Source organism: Protopterus annectens, chromosome 8.part0 (genome assembly GCF_019279795.1).
Source record: "Protopterus annectens isolate FY-2018-M chromosome 8.part0, PAN1.0, whole genome shotgun sequence".
NCBI lineage: Eukaryota > Metazoa > Chordata > Ceratodontiformes > Protopteridae > Protopterus > Protopterus annectens.
This window is the reverse complement of record NC_056741.1, coordinates 1,835,241,947-1,835,257,521: the sequence shown is the minus strand read 5'-3', so window position 1 is coordinate 1,835,257,521 and position 15,575 is coordinate 1,835,241,947. Positions and strand designations below refer to the sequence as shown.

The following is a 15,575-nucleotide window of genomic DNA, read 5'->3' as shown; positions in this document are numbered from 1 at the left end:
CATGGGTACTACGAATGATATCCAGGAGTTATTGCATACCATTTTTCCTTATTCCATCTTGTTAAAGGATGAAACTTCCTGACATTCCACCCTGTCAAAGAAAGGCAACAGCAAAAGAAATCCAAAAGCTGCTATACAAAAGAGTCATCTGAAAAGGTCCAGCCATACCAAATAGGATTTGGAACTTATTCACACTTCTTTATATTGCCATAGTAAACAGGTGCCCTCAGACCCATTTTGGATCCAAGCAATCTGAATCAGTATATAAGGAAATCAAAGTTCCAAATTGTCACTGTTCAGTCCATCCTACCCTTTCTTCACAAGAATGATTGGATGTGCACTATAGAGCTTCAAGATCCATACTATCATATCAAAATAAACAGATGATCCTGAAGACATTTACACTTTTGACTGGCAACCATTCATTACCAATTCAGAGCTCTGCCCCCTGGATTCACCATAAACCCCAGGGTGTTTACCAAATGCATGGCAGTAGTGGCAACTCATTTGAGACTAAAAAGATTCCAGGTGTTTCCATATCTAGATGACTGGTTCCTCACCACCCCTTCCAAGCATCTGCTTCTGCATGCCAGGTACTATTTGCTCCAGAGTTTCAAATAATTGTGTATAACAATAAATCATGCTAAGTCAAACCTAACACCAATCCAAAGCCTGGAGTTCATTAGTTCACTTCTAGATATGACAACACAAGTAGCATCTCTACCTCCTCATCATATTTTCACTATCAGAAGCCAGGTTCATCTTCTCCTGGCCCATCCATCTCTTCCACCTAGGTCAGTACTTCAGTCAGTAGGTTCCATGGCAGCAGCTATAGTGTTACTTCCTTTAACATGTTGCTTTATGCAGGTTCTCCAATGGACTCTAGCTGTACAGTGGTCCATTCTGTATCAACCCCTGTCCTTTACAGTCTGCTCATTTCAGTTTGCAAACAACACATCCACTGCTGGATGCAATCAGATGATCTTCATCTAGGCAGACCGTTTTTTTACCAACTCTGATGGCCACAGTGACCATGGACGCATCTAAACTAAGGTGGGGAGGAGACATTTCTTGGGAATGACCGTCCAAGGCATGTTTTCCCCTCAAGAGACAAAGTTGCATATCAATGTCCTAGAGATGAGAGTAGTCCTGTTAGTGCTACAGGCATTTCAAGATGTTCTCCCCTTAGGGACTATTGCAATTCAGACCAACATGTCTGTAGTGTGGTACATCAACAAACAAGGAGGAACTCAATCTTATCCCCTTTGCAGAGAGGTCATGAGACTATGGTAATTTGTGATCTCATCAAACTGCTTTCTAATTGTAATGCACATTCCAGGGAAAATAATGTGTTAGCAGACAAACTAAGCAGATCCATTCTGATGCCTCACAAGTGGTCTCTCAATCAGTCTCTGTGGTGGAGATGATCTTCTGTCTTTGGACTCATCCTTGTGTGAAGTATTCTCATCTCCCCTCAACAACAAGGGCAGCAGGGACTTTGCTGTTATCCCCATCAGGGGGAGTCACTGAGAGATGTTCTAGTACATGCTTTTCCCTCAGTTCTCCTTTATTCTTACCCTCCTCTTCCCTTGATCCCCATATTTTTACAGAAAGCAAGTCAGCTGAAGAGCTCAGTAATTCTCATTGTCCCTTTCTGGCCTCGGAAAGTATGGTTCAGCTTCCTGCCATCTCACCTTTGTTATCCTCCATGGATACGGGAGCCAGCTCTGGAGCTCATTTCTCACCCATCAGGGATCCAACATCCCACCACTTGGGCCCTCAAACTAACCACATGATTTCTCCACTTCCAGTAATAGACAGCCCAGACTTTCTTCCCCTGTATGTGACATTATTTTAGTTTCTCGAAAATAATCTACCAAAAAGTTTACAACAGCAAATGGAAAAGATTCTCCCTTTCAGCTTTAAATAAGGAAATTGACCCTTTCTCTGCCCCAATCTCTGAGTCTCTCCAGTTTTTGACAACTCTTTTTGAAGAAAGAGATAGTTTCTCTGCAATTAAACTTCAACTAGCAGCAATTTACACTTTTCATACAGGGAACAATAAATTATATAAAGCTTCCCAGAAAGGTATTTTTCTTCTAAGACCTCTGATAAAGGATCCCTCACCACCTTGGGATCTGACAGTTGTGCTACAAGGTCTAACGCAGAAGCCCTTTGAACCTTCAACTAAATCTGATTTGAAGTTCCTGTCTTGGAAACAATTTTCTTAGTAGCCATTACTTCTGCAAAGAGAATATCTGAACTCCATGCTCTTTCTTCAAAAATTCCTTACATCATTTTTCATAAGCATAGGGTTTCCTTATGGGCTAACCCTTCTTTTTTACCTACTTAAAGAAATCCCAATCCCTCAGAGCCACACGCTCCAGGGATCTAAACCTTGTCATCACAATAAACAAAACATGCTGGAGAGATAGGTTCCTGACCCAGAGACTCCTCATACTCTGGAATAGACTGCCCATACATGTCAAGCAGAGCACCTCCTTGGCCCTCTTCAAAAGGAACTTGACAATTGGATGGAAGATAGGAAATTCACCCCGGGGATCATGTCAGTCACCCTGCTAGACAGGGGTCCAGGCAAGTAAATATTGTGGGAAGAAATATCCAGGGAATTCTTATGGCTAGGTTTGTATAGGCCCTAGGGCCGATAGCCTAGTACCAACCTATGAACCTATAAACTGGCTTCTGAAAATAATATTAACCAATCCATTCACCTACCAGTTTTCTTTCCAAATATTTTGAATAAAGGAGGGTACATGCTGCATTTCCTTGACGTGCAGAGACAACTAAGTTTTTATCTTCACAGGACAAAACAAATTAGAAAATCAGATCAACTTTTTGTTTCTTTTTCACTAAAACACCTGGGTTGTCCAGTCTCTAAAGTTACTTTACCCAAATGGATATCAGACTGTATTTCTTTGATTTATTCTCAGAAAGGCATGACGTTATCTAAACCTTTGAAAGCTCATTCAACGAGCTCCATGGCTACATCTGCTTTTTGGTCAAGAACATCTGTTGATGTTATTTGCTCGGCAGCTACATAGTCCAATGCTCATACTTTTGTTTCTCATTACAAATTGGATATTATTTCTAGAAACAGAGCCGTCTTTGGTTTAGTGGTGCTCCAGAATACCCTTCCATCATACCTCTCACCCTCTTACAGCAAGAAATCTGGACAATACCATAAATAATGGAGGTCAAAGGCCCAAAAATAGGGTCAGTTTTTTGATAGAATAACAGGTTTTGCTTTAGCATGATTTTTCTGAAGGGTTTGAAGTCTGAAACTCAAAAGTCTGCCATTATTTTCGGTCTTCAGTCTTTAATGACTTTCCAAAAATTTGCCAGAAAACCCTGATTTTATGAAAAAGAGACCAAAAATAGAAGGCAAAAATCTGGATTCTGCAAAAATCTGTACAGTTGTGAGGTATGCCTTCCATGAGGACCACCCAGGATCAATGTATCTGGGGACTCTGTCTCATACATTGAGGAAAAATGAAAAGGACATCAGATTTAAAAGTTATGCACTTACCATAACTAAGCACCTGTGCTGTCCATTTTCATTCTTCCTCAACTTCCCTCCCATCCATCCATCCCACATCCATTTTTCTCGAAATAACTATTCTGTATTTGGAAAATAGGGTTGCCAGCTTCCGTTTTTTGACCAGACTGTCCGGTTTTCTAACAAATTGTCCGGTTACAAAATTAATTCAAAACTGGACATGTGTGAAGTCCAGGTTTTGTGCCATTGTGACTGCCACAATTTGTTTTTAGTATACAGCAGGGTGCAGACTGCAGTATTATTTAGCTTGCGTACATTTTCAAGACGTAAAAAAGAACAGCCCTAAATTGAAATGTAACGCCAGGTCAAAGGTGAACTGTGCACAGTAAATGCTGAAGATAAAGCCGCCGTTGAGCGCTCCAAGATGTGGAAAGAGAACGGAGAGAAAGCGGCCCAGGGGTCAAGCTGCTACTTGTCAGTAAGGAAGTGCTAACATTTTATTATCTTACCCTGTTTTACTTTAATCTTCATGCAGGTAGTGTCTTGCTTCAGACAACTTTGTTGAGTCCAGAGTATTGTTACTTGCGTGATTTACAACTTTATCTGTCAGTTTGATTTTCTTGTGTCACTCCCCTCCCCTGATGTTTGTTTCCACGACTAAATCGTGGTGATTGAACGGTTTTGAACCCCAGTTGTGGACCTGGTGTACTGTTAAAAGTTGAATTCACAGCAAGCCCTACTGTTGTGCTAGCTTCTTGAGTGGTTATTTTCAGTGGTGAGGGTGTGTGTCTTTGACTTTGGAGCCATAAACTTAATTTTGATGTATTTGTGCTTGTTAACTGGTGGCATGCAAAGTACAAGTAAAACGGAATTGCTTTTGATATGTGAAGTAAGTACAGTACTCCCTTATATAAGTTATATTAGCAGTTTGAGACAGGATCTGGGAAGAATGGTTGACATCCCAGACACTTATAATTTAAGTTTATTTTTTATTTTATTTAGAGGCTCCTAATTTTTAGCCACTTCGTTAGTTGAGAACGATTTTATTTTGAAGGTGGTATGCAAGTGGGTTTGATCATATAAGTCATACCCCTCAACTGTCCCTGATTTTTATCTGAAAATCTCACTGTCAATCCCTTCTAAAGCTGATGACATTTGAAGAAAAGCTGGTAAATCTTCCTTAATGAATAATGACAATGGTTACAGACCTTTTTCTTCAGTAAATGTAGATTAATTACCATGCTCTTATTTTTTCATTTTAAGTTAATTGTACAAATAAGTATTCCCGATTTCCCTGATTATTACTGGATTTGCCCCTGATTTTGTTGATATTTGCCCTGGATTAGTTTGATTTAGAGCTGTGATGCAAGTGTTTAGGTATGGGGATGTTTATTTGGAGCACTGTAAAAGATGCTTTGGCTTCCAATGCTCATCTAAATTGTTTTTTATCATATAGTGAATGTTGAACGTATTGCTTGTTTTACAGGTGAGTCGAGAAACTTAGAAGTTTGTGTGTGTGTGTTGGGGGTGGGTCTGGGGAGAGGGTTGATGGAGCAAGTCACTTATGCTTTCTAGTAGCCAAGGTGATCAAGCTGTTTATTATAGAACAAGCATTTCTCATTTGGATTTATTAATGTTATTGAAACACTCTGCCAGCATTTAATGTATTTGCCGCTAATCTTTCTTTATTTGTTGGAATGCCTTTGAATAATAGGAGAGAGTTTCATTTTGTAAGTTTATACTGTCAGTAGTGGTAAGAGACAGGCCAGCAGTTTAGATCTGGCATTCATTTAAGCACAGTACTCAAGTAATGAGTTGCTGAGTGATGTCTGAACATTATAAAGCACCAGGTAGGCACACAAACACAATGTTTTCCAATGTATTTGTAAGTTTAAATGGATGCTGTTGTATATTGTGTTGCAGAGTTGCACCATTATTCTTACAGCCCAGTGTCTGTACTTAATTCAGTGTGGCTGAGCATTGTGAAAGCTGCCTCTTGCTCTTTTACAATTCCAGAATTTAGTTTTTTCTCTGTTAATCACTTTTAAGTATTAACCATGGGAAGCTCATTACAAATTTCATTCAAAATCAAACACGTGTGAAGTCCGGGTTTTGTTCCACTGTGACTGACACAATTTGCTTTTTAGTATACAGCAAAGTGCAGACTGAAGTGTTGTTTAGCTTGCGTACATTTTTGCATACATTTTTATATCCAAGACATAAAAAAGAACAGCCCTGTGGAGTGGACATGCACAAAACTAACAGTATCAGAACCATTAGATCCAAGGATTTATTTTGTTTGTGATATAAATAGGCTATGTTGATGAGACACAAATGTGTCTCAGAGGGTCCCCATGCACTCAAACAAGCTTCCCATCCATGTGAAGCAGAGTCTATCCCTAGGCCCTATTTAAGCATAACTTTGACCAGCAGGTGGGAAATTGTAAATCATCCCTCTTGCCACCTATCCGTTTTTTTTCTGGACTATCCACAAATAAAATCAATTCTCTGGTAGTCAGGAAAACACTGTACAAACTCCAGTATTCTGTTTCACAAAAGGAAACAGACTATCAGTGTTTGTTAAATTGGCTAATTTACTATGCTTTTTTACAGAAAAGCATAGTAAATCGGCTGAAAGCAGGCATCTGGAACAGAAAGAGGGTGTTCCCATAGCTGATGTCACGATGATGTCACAAAATGGGGGGAGAGTGGATGGGGAGGGGGTGGGAATAGGTGGAGTTATGGGTGATGAGAGGGGTGTGACCTTAGTCCGGTTTTAGCCACAAAGAAACCTGGCAACCCTACATACAGTTCTGGGTTTGAGCCCTGCCTTTTTTATCAAACTATACCTGTGTCTATCTAACTATAGGGATATATGGCAACAAACTCAATCTGAGGCAATGGGGATGGAATAGAGCATTATGGGTAGAGGGAGGAGCTTGAGAGCTGGATCTGAAGTCTGCAATATGCAGCTGAGTCAGATCTGAGGTTAAGTTCTGAACTCATGCGTTGGGGAAGAATGAAAATGGACAATGCAGATAGTTAGTTATGGCAAGTACATGACTTTTCATTTACCACAAAGGTAAAAAAAATTGATGTGCACATTTATAAGTGATAGAGTATTATCCACCCTACAAAGGGGTAGGACAATCCTGGTTCTGGCTTAACTGCCAGTTTCAGTATGACCGTTTATTGTTTTTAGCTTTCTTTTTGCATTTCAAGCATATTTCTGCATAGAGAAAAAATACCCCTGGAAAGTTGTTTTTCTCCAAGAGGGAAAAAGCTAGGAGGCTGAAACTCTGCAGGTGTGTAGGGTATTATCCACCCTACAAAGGGGTATGGCAATCCTGGTTCTGGCTTAACTGCCAGTTTCAGTATGACTGACCGGCGCCGACACCGTTACTGTTATGTCTGTATCGGCTCCGGCTGGAGCCGATGCATCGAGACTTTCTTTCGGAGCCGAAAAGTCCTCGGCTCCGTCTGCATCTATAGTTTCTTCGGCTCCGATGGTTCCTTCGAGGAAGGGGTCCAGGTCCCCTTCCTTGGAACCGATACTCTCGGCTCCGGCCTCACCTCTCCTCTCGGAACGGAGCCATCGGAGCCGATCATCTAGGTCATCCAGGCTTTCAGACCATGATTTAGAGAGGGTGGTCAGTAGATTATTGAAATCACAGGCACTGGCCCAGATGCTGCATAGTCCGTCTCAACAGACGACTATTAGTCCACACCCTCTTGAAGTTGCTCCTTCGACTCTACCTCAGAGTTTGGAGCTGGAGTCTTCGGGGATAGTTTCTGCTATGGCTGAGGGGCGGATACCCCCCCTTCTGCTCCCTCGGCATCTACTCTTATCTCCTCTTCGAGACCTTCCTTAGAGGGATTCGGTAGTCGGGCTTCCCTGGTCTCCTCCGAGGGGGTGAGTGGCATCGGACCCTTGTCCGACCCTGCTCTTCCCCTTGGAGCCTCGGCCTTGGTGAGCTCGGCTCCGACATCTGCCTCGGAGCCTTCCCTTTCAGTGGGCCCTGGAGTCCCAGTTTCTTCGGAACGGGTTCTCTCGGACCTCCCTGGGAGGGGGGCCTTCGAGGTGATGAAGAGTGTGCTGGCCACTGGGCTCAGCCAGCAGTCTATTCCCTTAGCTCCTCCCTCTACAGTGCCTGTCGATATCTCTGCCATCTCTCTTGCTCCCGGACCCAGAGATCCTCCGCCTCAGGTTTCCCCACTGGGAATAGCCCCCTCTTCCGAGGATTCTCCTGATCAGTCAGGAGATCCTCCGCGCAAGAGGACTTGTAAGAGGAAACACCTAGACTCCCCTGAGTCTATCACTTCAGATACCGACTTAGATGAGTCGGAGGGATCCCCAAGATCCCCCTCTGAGGATGTCTCCTTTTCAGACATCCTAGAACTCCTAAAACAGAGGGGAACTGGCCCTCCACAAATCCCTCTGAGGATGAGTCGGTATACCTAGAGGCGTTTGGATCTCGGCCCTCCACCTCCTGGGTTTCTCCGCCTTTCGACCCCCTTATGGAAGTTATTGCTCGAAAGGCTTGGGCTGCTCCTGACTCTGTAGAGCCAGTTCCTAGGAGGCCGTCTAAATTTATTACTGCCCCTTCGGAAAAGCAATTCCTTACGAAAGGTGTCCCTGTTGATGCCATGGTGGTGGCGGCTGCCACTAAGAAGGAACTTGCAGATCCTTCTGTACCTGTCCATCCTCCTAATAAGGATTCCAGGACTATGGATAGGTATGGTAAGCGGATGTTCTCTTCAGCAACCTTTGCTATGCGCTCGCTGAACTACTTATGTCACTTCACCAGACTCCAAAGGGACATCCTTAAGGAGCTAGGTGAAGTAGTACAGGATCCTACGGCTGCAGGGGCTCAAGAGAAAATTGCTTCTCAGCTAGGAATCCTTAATTCTATAGCTAACTCCTCCATGCGACTGATATCATATGCAGCAGATGGAGCGAGTAGAGCCACAGGTACAGGGGTGGCTCTTAGACGTCAATCCTGGATGCGGCTCTGTAATTTTGCAGATCCCTTTAAGGTGTCCTTCACAAACTCTCCCTTTGATGGGTCAGCTTTGTTTGGCCCTCAAGTGAAGGATACATTGACCAGGTGTGAACAGGACGGCAAGACTCTTTCTGCCGTAGGGGTCCGTTTTTCCACCCCTTCTAGACCTTACCCTAAAGGACAGAAAGGTGGAAAGATGTGGTTCCGCAAATCCCAAGGAGTCACGCCGGATACACGTGGTCAGTTTACCCCTAGAGGCAGAGGGGGTAATAATAACAGATGCCGCTCTAGAGGCAGAGGGGGTCCACAGAACCAGGGAAGCAGAGAGCCTCTCTCTGACAAGCCCTTCCAGCATCCCTGAGATGTTGCCCGACTGTCCATCCTTGGAGGCAGTCAGGGGAAGACTATCGCTGTACCCAGAAGCCTGGCGTTCCCTCACTCAAGACAGATGGGTACAGTCGATTATATCCGAGGGTTACAAAATTCCTTTTGAGGAAAGTCCCTTCTCTCACACAAGTTCCCTTCCAGATGTACCACCCGGTCTAAGGGAAGTTGCAAAGTTAGAAGTATTAAAGCTTCTACAAAAAAGAGCCATTCAGCCAGTTATAACAGACCATTCAGAGCCCGGAATCTACTCAAGATTCTTTTTGGTCCCCAAAAAGACGGGAGACTGGAGACCAATATTGGATCTCAGCAGACTCAACAAGTCTGTGAGAAAGACAAGATTTCGAATGGTCACACTTCAGTCAATTTTGCCCTTCCTAGAGAAGGACAACTGGATGTGCTCAATAGATCTTCAGGACGCGTACTATCACATAAAAATTCACAGATGCTCCAGAAGGTTTCTCCGCTTTCGGCTAGGGTCCAGTCATTTTCAATTCAGAGCCCTGCCCTTTGGTCTCACTACAGCCCCCAGAGTGTTCACCAAATGCATGGCAGTGGTCACGGCTCACCTGAGACATCAAGGATTCCAGGTGTTTCCGTATCTCGACGACTGGCTCCTTTCAGCCACCACCAGGCATCAGCTTCTTCAAGCCAGGGATTACACACTAAATCTCTGCACTCAATTGGGAATTTCGATCAACTACGAAAAATCCTTCTTATTGCCCTGCCAGTCTATTACTTTCATAGGCGCAAACTTAAACACTGTTCAGATGTCAGCAACCCTCACAGACCAAAGAATCTTAGATATACAAAGTCACGTGAGGATCATCCTTGCCAGCAAAAAGGTACAAGCCAGAATGGTTCTGAAGGTGTTGGGCCTCATGGCTGCGGCCATTACCCTTCTTCCACTGGCCCGCTTCTACATGCGTCTGCTTCAGTGGATGTTGTTCACTCAGTGGTCTTACCAACAACTTCCAATGCGTCACCAAATCCTAGTGACACAAATTTGCAAGAATCATCTTTCATGGTGGATTACTTCTCCCCAAATTCACCTAGGCAGACCCTTTGTATCCCCGGCCCCGGTAGCCACTGTCACTACGGACGCCTCCCTGATCGGGTGGGGGGGGTCATTATCAGGGCAGGATGGTTCATGGGACGTGGCAACCGTTCGAATACCACCTGCACATAAATGTCCTAGAGATGAGAGCAGTGCTTTTAACATTGCAAGCCCTCAGCGACTTTCTTCCCTTGGGAACAATTGCAGTTCACACAGACAACATGTCTGTAGTATGGTATATCAACAAACAGGGCGGAACCAAGTCCTACCCCTTGTGTCGAGAAGCTCTCAGACTTTGGCAATGGGTGATCTCCTCTCATCGGTTTCTGGTAGCAACGCATATCCCTGGGAAAACCAACATTCTAGCGGACAGATTGAGCAGAGCTATTCTCATGCCTCATGAGTGGTCTCTCAAACAATCTATAGTGGAAGAGATTTTTCTAGAATGGGGCCGCCCATGTTGCGATCTTTTTGCTACTCCCCAAAACAGCAAATGCCCAGACTTCTTTTCTCTCTTCCACTGCCAGGCCATCCCCCCAAAGACGCTCTAACCCAGGATTGGCCCCAGGGACTTCTTTATGCCTTTCCTCCCTTTCCACTGATTCCGCAAGTTCTCCAAAAAGCCACCGTTTTGAGAGCCAAAATGATTCTCATTGCTCCCTATTGGCCTCGACAAATTTGGTTTCCGTTCCTCCATCGTCACCTTTTGGTGCAGCCGTGGCATCTGGACCCAGTACCAGACCTTCTGATTCACCAATTGGGTCAGCTGCACCGGTCTATCCCTTCTCTCAACCTCACAGCATGGTTGCTCCACTTCCTTCCTTAGCCAGGCTTCCTATGATCTCTAATCCTGTTAGGGACATCATAGTAGCTTCACTAAAATCCTCTACTAGAAGGATTTATACCAGCAAATGGAAACGCTTTTCTTGTTGGGCAAAAGCCAAAAATATTGATCCCTTTACTGCTCCAGTTCAAGCAGTTTTGGATTTCTTAGCGGAAATCTTTCACGCGGGTTCTTCTTCTTCCACGGTCAAAGTTCAGTTGGCTGCTATCTCGAACTTTCATGTCGGGTTCGCAGATTACAACATTATGTCCCACAGGCTTTGTAGAGCCTCCTTAAAAGGAATTTTTCTCCTGAAACCTCCAGTCAGGAGTCCTCCTCTTCAATGGGACCTAAATTTAGTGCTGACATCCTTGATTTTTCCTCCCTTTGAGCCAGCTGTTTCATGTTCCCTGAAATTTCTTTCATGGAAAACTCTCTTCCTGGTTGCTATTACGTCAGCTAGGAGAGTATCTGAACTTCATGCTCTCTCTGTCCGTCCCCCTTATTTGGTCTTCCACAAAGACAGGGTATCCTTCAGAACTAATCCGACCTTTTTGCCTAAGGTCGCCTCAAAGAGTAATTTGAATCAGTCTATTGACCTTCCTGTATTTTTCCCAAATTACTCAAACAGATCGGAACAAAAGTTACATTATCTTGATGTTCACCGCCAACTCAGATATTATTTGGACAGAACAAAACAATTCAGGAAATCCGATCAGCTCTTTATTTCTTATGCTGATAACAAAAAAGGCCTTCCTGTCTCAAAAGTGACCTTATCTAGATGGCTTTCTTCTGTCATCTCTGAAATCTATCAGCTCAGGTGAAAACAGCTGTGCTCGAAACCTAAAGCGCATTCAACCAGAAGCTTAGCCACTTCCACAGCCTTTCAGGCTAGACTTCCATTAGACACTATTTGTGCAGCAGCCACTTGGGCCAGTCCTCATACCTTTGTTTCTCATTACAAATTGGATTTGGCCTCCAGGGATAGAGCCAGTTTTGGCTCTACAGTTCTCAAGAGTCTGTTCCATTGAGCCACCCAGGATAGAGGTGCTAGGGACGCGGTCCCATCAAGCAAGAATGAAGGCGAGATTGACAACTTAACATTGAGAAGTTATGTACTTACCATAACGTTCCATGTTAGTTGTCTTGTCTAGCCTTCTTTCTTGCGACCCTCCCTCCTTCCCCCTGGCCTGGACAGACCTTTTTCTCCCTACATGGAAGAATGCTTCTTAAGACCGTACAGTTCTGGTCTTCCTAACCCATCCTTCAGGCTTTTCTCTGCCTTCTTTCTTCCTTTTGGGAAGTTTTTTATGCTAGGTGTTATTGCCTATAGGCAACAAACGAGATCTGGGTACTTACCGCCTTGCATCATGGGATATGGGGCTGCCTCGAGCTGGTAAAGTGACTCTCGAGCTTAGCAAAGTGCCGAGTCGGAGCCGAGGATCGGCTCCGAACCCATCAAGCAAGAAAGAAGGCGAGAGAAGACAACTAACATGGAACGTTATGGTAAGTACATAACTTCTCATTTTAGTCATTTCAACTCATGCTGACTAATGGTTTGGGCCCATGGAAGATGCCCTGAAGCTTTGTAAGCTAGCTGGTTGTTATTCCTTGGCAAGACATAACCCACATAAGCCTAGCTTGGAGGGTCGCACACTGTGGTAGCATCCATCTTGGGGTGGTCTCCCATTTGGGTTAGCCCTGCAGACAAAGAGGCCTCAGACCTCTCACATCAAGGCTATCTGGGTTCTTTCTGCCATTCATCTCCAAGTGGGACTGCACTAGGTAAGGAGCCATTATACTGCAGCTCACAGTAGGGTAGTCCTACCCTTCCAGCATGACATTACTATCGACATCCATCACTAGACAGGCAATAATGTATGCCCTCTCGCTGATGTCTGTGCTAGTCTCTAAGACAATCATGCTGCAGTGCCCATCTCACAAGCTCAGCCTGGCAATTGTTTACCCTACATAGAGCATGATGAATAATCCACCCACACTGGCACATTACCTACCCCAGGATGGTCATGCCCACTCCCCTGCCAACTCCAGCTAACTAAACTTGGGTCACCTGAGCCACAATCAGGGCTTCATCCCCCTATGCCACCGTTCTGAGTAGATTTTCAATATTTGCTATGTCCTATATTGGGGGGAGGGGAAGCAATATTTTGTTCCAGCAGGCAACAGGCACAAGACCTCCCAGACTCTCCCCAACTCATTGTCTCCATAGTCGACAAATTCAGTAACATGCTGTTTCATGTCCATCCTCTATTTTCATAAGGTAGATATTATTTACTATTGTGTTAACCATTTGCTAAACACTGTAAACAAAACTTCTAGAATTATATCAGAATTTTGTCTTGAAGATGCTAAACCTGAAATGTCACTAAATTCTGTAGATGAAATTTAAGCTTCATATGACTTTGATATATGCAATTCTGAACCCTACTCTCAAGAAAATGCCCCAATGATCTTCATCCCACTTTGCTCCTTCACACTGCCTGCAGTGAAAATCACATGTACCCTATTTCCATCCCCCAGTCCCCCCATCCTTGGCATGATCCTATACCTCAACCTCCTCTTCTAACTCAACAGCACTACTGGAAAGAGAGAATCAATAACCAGAACTCAATAGAACTCATGAAGTGTATCGAAATATTCAAACTATTAATACACAGTTCTTTAGAGGAAGCATTAATCTGAAAACTTCATGTATTGAATTACAAATGCAGTTGGAGTACTAACTTACAACCATGAGCCAATGCTATATAATCAAACTATTCAGGTAGATTTTATTCTGATAAGCAGGAGATTATCCAGTGACATCATGGAACTAATGAGCCTGTGTACTCAGATAATGATGATGTATCTGTTCCCTTGTATCACATGAGAAAGAACTCTGCTTCCTGTGGGTTTGATCCAGACATATAAATACTAAGTAGCACAGTATCTCAAAGTTATATAGATGATATATCTGCATTGCTCTGAATTTTGGCAATTACAAGTCTTATATTCCTTTGCTTTGATTTTATTATAGGAATTGGTAGATATGATTGGAGCATAAAGGTTCCAGCCGTGGTGAATGTTCAGTTAGGAAAGTCTGCTCGTCTTCCCTGCACATTTACCCACCCTGTTGATGATTACAGGGGGAATGTCACAGTTATCTGGAGGACAGGAGATCCATTTCGTGGTGCGCTCATCTTCCAGTGTGTTCTCCCATACCAAGAAAATGCAGAAAGCTACACCTGCACCAATGCTGTGTCAAACACGAGAGCTCGCTTCAGATTTAGTGGGAACCTGAAAAAGAATGATATATCAATTGAGATACCGAGCACCAGTTACAGTGATAGAAATAGCTACTTTTGTCGAGTGCAGCTGGAAGACCCTTCTTATGCCTACTCATCTGGTAAAGCCATCCGTCTACAGGTAGATGGTAAGAATGTCTCACCACTTTTTCCCTGTTCTGTCATCTCAGCAAAATACAGATATAATGACAGTATACATACAAACTATTTGAACTGCCCTTTCATTGACCTGCACATGACTTGATAAAACTGACACCAGCTTTACCATGGGTCTGTGAGGGAAGGGGGGGTATTGACCATTCTCCTGCATACATCTTACATTGCTACTCCAGCATTGGTTTTAACATGGGTCTGGGTGGGGGGCAAATACACAGTTCTCCCATTCAGATGCAAGATGTTTTGATGAGATGTAACTAAGTTTTACTTGTTGCTCTGTAAGTTGATCTAGAGACTTCTGCATATATATATATATATATATATATATATATATATATATATATATATATATATATATATATACATACATATGTTTTGCTTTGAATGAGATTCTGCTTGTGTTAACTAATAGAGAAGCAATGGATGACTGAAATTTTAAAAGAGGCTGAATGGGTTTACTAAAACAAGTATCATGTATAGACTACAGATATTTTTATCAATACATATGCTTCTTCTGTTATGTTGAAAAATAAAGGTATAATGTCCAACAGTGTAGTGAGCTCACGTATAATACCACAAGTCCCATTCTCAGAGCACAGCCAATGCATTTTTGGTGCTAACTTTATCCCAGCAAAACCACATTGTTGCCCTCACTAGCCTTGAAAAAATCTTTTACGTTCATAGGTAAGTACCAGGCTAGCTGCCCTTGTGGGCCATTTTAAGCCTAACCAATTTCCGTTTTTTGTGCTCAAAATAGCCTATCCCATTTGGTTATAGACTGGCCTTATCCATCTCATGGTTGATAATTGTATAATTATATATTACCCCTAATAAGAATAACTGGGATCATACTGTAGATCATTTAAAAGGACCCATGCATGGTATAAAGCATTAGGAGCCATCTCTGTCCATTAGTAGTACAGGAGGACCATCCTGGGTTAAATTTTCTGCTTCCTATCCATAGAGCCAAGTCATGCTTGAATATGGACTGCAATGAACTTTGTTTAACGTGGATAGGGAGACTGTTCCAGATCAGCAGTAAACTATACGAAATATACCTCTCCCTCCAAACTATTCTGTTTATGTTGCAAAGTAGGATTACATCCCTAGACTGAGTATTTCTGATGCCATTTGACTTGTTGATGTGCAGCAAATCCACCAGTAATAGGTCCGAGCATGCCTTGTATGCCAAAGACAGGTGATCTCTTAGTAGTCTATAGGATACAAAGTATAGAGACAGAGCTTTGAATAAATGCATCAGTAATGTAGGACATGTTGTTTAGGCCTTGTATGCTTTTAATAAGGAATCTCTGTGGGCATTCCAGTGGTT

At 43.2% G+C, this 15,575-nt stretch overlaps 1 protein-coding gene across 1 annotated transcript in view; it reads left to right on the top strand.

Moving 5' to 3' along the window:
* LOC122808572 overlaps nucleotides 1–15,575 on the top strand; it is a 782,028-nt gene that overhangs the window by 217,544 nt on the left and 548,909 nt on the right. Inside the window, exon 6 of the mRNA XM_044079528.1 lies at nucleotides 13,822–14,217. Within this exon, the coding sequence (XP_043935463.1) occupies nucleotides 13,822–14,217 (396 nt within the window). The remainder of the gene's footprint in view (nucleotides 1–13,821; nucleotides 14,218–15,575) is intronic.